The sequence below is a fragment of the Haplochromis burtoni genome, unplaced genomic scaffold, assembly GCF_018398535.1.
Source record: "Haplochromis burtoni strain Fernald_Lab_line unplaced genomic scaffold, NCSU_Asbu1 Contig_231, whole genome shotgun sequence".
NCBI classification, from domain to species: domain Eukaryota; kingdom Metazoa; phylum Chordata; class Actinopteri; order Cichliformes; family Cichlidae; genus Haplochromis; species Haplochromis burtoni.
The window spans coordinates 402,677-409,967 of record NW_024582592.1 but is presented as its reverse complement, the minus strand read 5'-3'; the positions used below and the strand labels follow the sequence as shown (position 1 = coordinate 409,967).

At 48.4% G+C, this 7,291-nt stretch overlaps 1 protein-coding gene across 4 annotated transcripts in view; it reads right to left on the bottom strand.

The window, feature by feature from the left end:
- Nucleotides 1–350: 350 nt before the first annotated feature.
- The window catches only part of ppip5k1a (diphosphoinositol pentakisphosphate kinase 1a), a 32,429-nt gene continuing 25,488 nt past the window's right edge, over nucleotides 351–7,291 (bottom strand). For 3 of the 4 annotated variants that reach the window (XM_014338633.2, XM_014338634.2, XM_014338635.2), the window contains 3 exons: nucleotides 4,226–4,363; nucleotides 4,011–4,124; nucleotides 351–2,967 (listed from right to left, as the gene is read on the bottom strand). In XM_014338633.2, the coding sequence (XP_014194119.1) occupies nucleotides 2,345–2,967; nucleotides 4,011–4,124; nucleotides 4,226–4,363 (875 nt within the window). In that variant the 3' untranslated portion in view covers nucleotides 351–2,344. Of the gene's footprint in view, nucleotides 2,968–4,010; nucleotides 4,125–4,225; nucleotides 4,364–5,710; nucleotides 5,891–6,518; nucleotides 6,579–7,291 lie in introns of all 4 variants that reach the window. The other variant, XM_005937946.3, reaches the window with a different exon arrangement.

Sequence of the window (7,291 nt, the reverse complement as noted above, 5' to 3'; positions counted from 1 at the left end):
AAAGAGAAGAAGCTTTTGGGAACATTTAAGAGAGAATCGTGCTACTCTTTACCTGAGTGTGTTCATCAAACACCTGGAAATGGTGCAGATGAAATTTTTCCATTCATAAAATATCCCCATCGCCTACGTTCCTCTGCACTTCTGTTCTCCAGCTCATCACTCACAGCGCTGACCTCCACGGTGACAACATACACTGTGAGGACGGTAACTCCAGGTGTCAGGACACATCTACCTTTGACACATTTACTTAGCAAACACTTCAGAGCTCATTTATTCTCAGGAAGATACTCAAGAGTCCTGGAGAGCGCTGGAGCCTCTGAACCTTCCCCCACTTTTTTTTTTTTTTTAAATTTACAACGTACTCCATGCATAGAGAAAAAAATCATAAAGAAAACATTGTGTTTAGAGTGGAACAACCTGCAAGTCCTGACATCAACTTGAACACCTTGAATAACGGCTTGGCAGTAGATTGAAAGCATCTTCTTATGTATCCAGTTTACAGTCGCTGGGGGGCCGAAGCCACCCCGGCTGTCTCAAGTCAATTTAAATTAACAGGCATTTACTAACACTAACACTATTACACCTTTTTACCACAACCAGCATCAGTCTTTTTTTTTTGATTGATTGATCGATTGATCATACTTTATTCATCCCGAGGGAAATTGGGTTAAGGCTGCCAGCCGTGCCAGCGCCATCTTTGATGGTGCAGCAGCTCCTCTGTTGGATCGGAGCATTCGGCCTTCGTTCCCCATTTGCATCAATGATACACACAACCACATTCTGTTCTGCAATATGCCGACAGCTTCATGTTGCTTCAATTATTGTTCTGGGAACCCATCAGCGACCATGGAGAATAAACTTCTGGGGGCACTCGCCCCACTGCCAAGCTGGGACAGCTCGTTCCTGAGTGGTCGTTAGTTTGGAGATTTAATTCTCTTTTGCTCCCAACAGTTTGGCTACATGCAACTTCAGCTTCAATGTGACTGTGTGGAGTGAAATGGAAGCTGCAGAAACCAAAGATGACGTCCTTATATCTGAGGGATAGAACCTGCACGCTATAAGTAAGTCAGAAGGACATAAATGAACCCATCGTGCACAAAGAACATGAGCTCAAGAAGACAGCAGGGCCACACTGGTGTCACGTTTTTTATTCTGCACACAGAGACAGGTCAGAGTTTCCCAAACTCACAGTCATGGATTTCACCTGCAGTACTTTGTGATGTAACATGAAACCGGACTGATTGAACACGCAATTGCACATCAGCATCCTCGACTACCTGAATCAAGCGTGTGCGCCTGCCTCCACGCACACGGCTGCTACATAACTGGTCGCCACATTAAAAAGCACACAGAATGTAAAATGCCCCTCCCGTTTGTTCAGCGATGACATAAAAGATTAGCTTTCGGATCCTTCCTGCATCACGTCGTGACTTTACAAAAACACAAATATACACAGTAGCTGTGGTACAATTCCATATCCGATGTGTGGGTATTAAAAATACAGACTTTTGTTTTTAGATGCTGTTTCAAAATAAATATTTCCTCTATCATTTCCTACTGATTATATTAACTTTGTAATGAGGCTTGAGGACTTTGGCAGTAAGCAGTGCACACACGGTTTGACCTGGAGACTGAACACTTCCACTCAGCTTCAGCCTCTTTAAAAATCAAACATGCAGTGCCACGGACGCCCGGCACCGGAGAGACGCTGCAGATTGCCGAAAAGCAGAAGATTTGCTGATTGTATTTTTCAGAGTCTGCGTTTGATCTTTTAGTTCCTGTACTGAGGAACAAACAGAAAGCTCGCTGATCGCTAACGATCATTAGCCACACCAACATGCCCTGAAAGCTGGTACTGTGAGAGTAGATATACATCCAGCACACGTAACACAATTTAAAGCTCCGTTAATCAGTAACTTTATGGTCACAATAAATCAAGAAAAAAAAGAAAATCATCTTGGACAATTTTCTGCAGCTTTTCAGCCTCATTTAGCTCAAGCTTTTAGCCTAATAGCACATTTAAGACCCCGTGTCTACAATCATTCAAACAAAGGCATTTATAACAGCGAACAAGTGACAGTAACAAAAAGCTTTTCTATTTAGCTTGACCTTCTCCAAGCTGTCCCATCTTCACCTGTGGATGGACTGAACCAGAGGGCCGAGCAGGCGATGAACAGCATGTACGGCACTGTCATCTGATTCTCCAACACAGAGCTGCCCGAGATCACTCATCAGAGTCACAAGAGAGAAAAGGGAAGGCCTGGATAGTTGTAGCTCAGTTCAATACTACGCTGTTCATATTAATGATGAATGCTGGAACCACAGCAGTTGCCCCAGTGTTGCTCTACGGCTCGCCCATGTTAGTGCGTCCAGCCTCCAGGGGCGTCTCTTGATGTGGGAGGCTTTCTGGACTGTCCATCCACAACTCCATGGACTCATGGGTGTCAAAGAATTCGTCAGGCCCCTCTGGGGACTGGGGTGTCTGGGAGCTGGAGCCTGCCTCGCTGCTGCTCTCTCTGAGCTCCAGCAGCACAGGCAGGGAGCCCGGGAGGCAGTAACCCTCCATCCGACCCAGAGAGAGTTCAGCTAAAGCCGAGCATGGAGGTCTGAGGCTGGGATCCGAGGGATCGGCAGCTAACGAAGGCCCCTCTTCCACTTCCAGCGGTGGCGCAGGGTTGTCGGGCTTCTGGTCGGTGACTGCACACGGCTCCGGATCATCTTCTGGTGAGTTATTTGGAGTCAAAGGGACTTCGGCGAGGTTTGGAACAGCAGAGTCGGTTGATTCATGGACTGGTGACGCAACCGCAGGTGCCAGCTGAGCAGAAAGGTTTTGAGATGAGTGGGTTTCCTCGCTGCTCTGAGGAGTGAGGGAGATCTTATCGCTGAAGCTGAACCTCGGGGAGGTGTCAGCCGTGGTGGGAGAGGAGGGCCCAGCGCTGGATACGGTACTGGATGGACCGCTGCTGTCTGCAGGGACAGAAAAGAAGGTCTGATCTGCAGAGGAAGCCTGTGCACACTGGTTCTAGGGATCACTCCTCATCAGCCTGGGTGACTGCTGTGGTTTGTATTTAGCAGTTTTCAGATTACAGTTGCTAAGGCTATGCTAGCATCTCTGTCTCTCCTCCACAGCATGTCTTTATCCTGTCTTCCTTCTCTCACCCCAACCAATCACAGCAGATGGCCCCGCCCCTCCCTGAGCCTGGTTCTGCCGGAGGTTTCTTCCTGTTAAAAGGGAGTTTTTCCTTCCCACTGTCACCAAAATGCTTGCTCATAGGGGGTCATATGATTGTTGGGTTTTTCTCTGTATGTATTATTGTAGGCTCGACCTTAAAGTATAAAGCACCTTGAGGCGACTGTTGTTGTGAGTTGGTGTTGTGTAAATAAAATTAAACAGCAAAAGGGTAAAATTACGCTAATGGCTAAGTTAGCCAGTAGCCAAAACAACTGCAGGTAAACCACAATTGTCATAACAATCGTTTAATATATGTTTTTTTAATAAAGCCATGAAAGTGGTAAAAAAACAAAGAAACAGTTAAATTATATGAAGACCAAGAAAATTAGACGCAACATGAACACTTAGGTTCATCGTGTAAAAGGGGCAGACTTAGAAGGATGCTAATTTTTATCTGTTGTTCCTGTCACACTCATTGCTCAATATATAAATATCATTACTACTGATACTACCAATTTCTATAGTTTTAAATAGTCTATTTCCTCCTTGCTGTTCACATGCATCACAAATGATTAAAGTTTTATTTGAATCCAAGTGTATCGCCCCTGAAAAACCCACATGGGTGGGTCGCTGGTCGGTTCACTGGGTTCTGCAGTCTTTATTTATTACAAAAATAGATAAATACAAAGACAGAGCATAAACTGTGAGCTTAGTTTAAAACAGGCTGTAAGGGACAACTTGGCTTCCATAAATAATCCCCAAACGTCTGGAAGTGACACAGCAGAGAAACCTAGAAATGTCAGATCCTGAGAGATGGAGGATGTGCTGCGATACTCACACCAAGGAGGCCTGTCAGAACGAGATCTGAGCGAGATGGAGGAAGAGAGGACCCTTTGAGGGATGTACGAGTCTACTGATGGCTGGCTGTGTGCACCAAACATGGCTGACAAAGCTACAAAGAGACGGAGGGATCGCAGGTCAGGCTGAGCGTAGTCAGGTGTGGCTACGATGTCTATAAATACAAACAGGAGTGTGTCGGTTTGTGTGTCTTACCTCTGGTGGTCCTAGTGTGTGGATCCCCCGCGTTCTGGCACACGCTGGTGAGGAACTCGCTAACCTGTTTCAGAGACAGTGAGTTGTGCAGCGTCTCCAGAGGATAGATGGAGGGCACCATGGAGCATCCTTCAAAGCCTGCGGCAGAAGAGAGATAGGAAGCCAGCAGGCTCATCAGCCCTGAGTCTGCCCAGGGAGTCAGAAGAAGAGCAGGCAGAACCACTTCAGCTGACACCCAACACCACTGCCCCCAACGCCACCCATCACTACACCTAAAAAAAAAAAAAGTGCTCTGAAATCCTGCTCCTGCTTCAGTACAGGCTCTAACCCCGTGTGGACTCCCGCCAGCCTCCGTGGTATTTCGACCCAGGCAAGTTGCAAAAAACCATGCTGGACGCCAAGACAACATGACACCATATCAAAAACAGAACGAGTCTACGTATCTCAGACGTCTCGCGGGATTTGCAAAAGCAAGCAGGTCGCAAAAAATACAGAACGTCAGCCCTTCTGCTCAGTCCTGTTACACAGCTGCGACAGCAGCACGTTAGCAGTCAAAGCCGTCCAGACCGCAGCTCAGCCCCGACTCGTCATCCAAGGCGCTTCATCCGCTGTTAGTTCACAACCAAGCCGCATTTCACCAGAGCCGTTCACAATCACAAAGCATCAAACTGCAGCCTGCCTCGGCCTTCCACAACCTCCACAGAGGGTGTTCGTACTGCGCTCAGCTGCACGGGCTGGGGGGAGGGGGTGGTGAGTGTACGCCACATGTACAGCAAACAAGCAGGAATCACATGCTGGTTAAGGTCAGGTGGAAGGGCGTCTGGCATTCCCACGAACCCGAACAGCTGACCCCAAACGCACACGTGTGGCGGTGGTCGTGTGTTGTGATGGCACATGGAAACCTGAACAGACAGTGCAGTACAAAGAGGGTGCTGCACAGGCCTGCGCCGTCAACTCACCCGTGGGAAAGTCTAACAGTGTTGCTGCTTATTGGAGTAAATCTGGTGACTGACCAATGAGAGGACAGTGACCAGAGGCCCACGAGCTGACACTGAGACTACACAACTTACTGGGAGGAGGGCGGGCTGGCATATGGCAATTGCAGTGCTAACTGTTATTAACATACACGACAGATTATTTAGGGCTGTTAGGTGAAACCTTACTTTTAACTTGTAGTTTCAGCTAAATTGGAAAAAATGTGATATTATTCTAAAGAAAAAGGCAATCAAAACCTGAGAGGCAGCAACCACCTCAGAGAGGAAGGACAGTAGCTGCAAAACAATGATGCCCCCCACAAAACCCCCGACAGCTCACACGACTCCAGCTTGCAATCTGCATAACCACAGAAACAGGCAAGCATGCAGAAACATCAAGAGGCAAAGCATGAGAGTCAACCACAGAACAAGCACAGTCCCAACTAAACCGCGAGCTGTGGCTGTAACAGAGCATGAGGCTGGGGTATGGAGGGCGGGGCCAGGGGCTGACCGTGGAGGTACTCTAGGGGATCGTGGCCGGAGATGAGCCAGTTTCGGAAGAGGCGGAGGTGGTAGGAGCACTGGTGGAGGTGGTGGGCCAGTGCCCGGTCCAGAGAGAGGTGGCGGCCCAGGCTGAGGTCGGTGGAGAAACGCCTCAACAACTGGGCCACGTGGTGCTCCTCCAGGGGCTCTAAAGAAGAAGAGGGAGAGCGAGAAAGGACAGAGCAGTGGTCGGAGAGGGGAGGGGGGTGGGAGCAGTACAAAAGACATGAAACGAGAGGTTTTAAGCAAGGAAGGGGGGAGAGAGAAGCACTGAAGTACGACACAGATGAGAGGAGAAATAAGAGCTCGGCGGGAGGCGGGTGGAACAGAGGAAAGATGTGTGCATGAGGGGAAACTCTAAAATGACAAGCAGCAGCCAGCAGCGTCTCCTGGCTGCCACACAGCCAAAGGTCGGGAAAAAGAAAAAGCGGCAGATCGTCAAGCGTTTTAGTAAAGCTTAAAGCAAGAGAAAAAAGGAAAAAAAGGAAAAACAAAGCAATAACACACAAACACACATGTTGCTCCTTTGCGGCGTCTCAACATTAAAACAGCTGTGGTAACAGCAACCATGAGAACCCGCGAAGGAGCAAGAGTGACGCAGGACGTTAACAGGAAGCGCAGAGCCCAAATCTGACACCACCTCTCCAAAGAAAGACGCCAGGAGCTGTTAAATGCTACGTCTACTGTCCGCAGCAAGGCCACCCGGCCACGCCGCTCGGTTACTCTGCAACACAAAAACGCCAACGCGGGGCGGGGGGAGTGCGGGGTGCTCGTACCTGCCGCAGTGCACCAGCGTGATGGGGCCACTGCAACGGTGGAGGTGTCATCTTGTGTTCCTGTGGTGAATGACATACTGTATGTGAACAACACCAGGAGAAACTCATTCAGGGTTTGTCAGTGTCTGCAAGAAAGTGGGCGATTTTAAACGTTTAAATAGAGTCTTCGTGTGTGATGTTCACAGAAACCTGCCACCAAAGCAACAACTCCTTCAGCCATCGCACTAGTTACACAAGCAAGACGAAAGAAACCGCTCAACCCAGATGAGAAATCCATATAAATCCCAACTACAGGTCTATTAAACCCATTTAAACCAGTTCCTTGGAGGACAGAAAAGCCAGCCGAGCACACCAGCATGTGGCCCAGAGCATGAGGTGCTAGGGTGACTACAGCTCCCCTGACTCAACACCCGTCACAAAGCAGTGGAAAAGAAAGTTTCAGGTTTTGTGAGCAATGGTATCATCTGTGTGCTAATGAATTTAAAAGGGAAAACCCAACAGACAAAGGAGATGGGATGAGCCAAGCCTTAAGCCTTTCCCAGTTTGCCGGTAGGAGCTTATCCTGGTTTGATCGGCTGTGACTGGACGAGCAAACCAGGAGGAAAAGTCGCAGGTTTAAAATCACCGAGGCAGAGCTCAGAGGAAAGAAGGGACGGGTTAAACACTGTTTATTGTTCGAACAATGAGCTCAGCTGACAACCTCTATGATAAGGACCACAGGTGTATATGTTACGTGTACGCATGCACACACACACGCACACACACCTATTGAC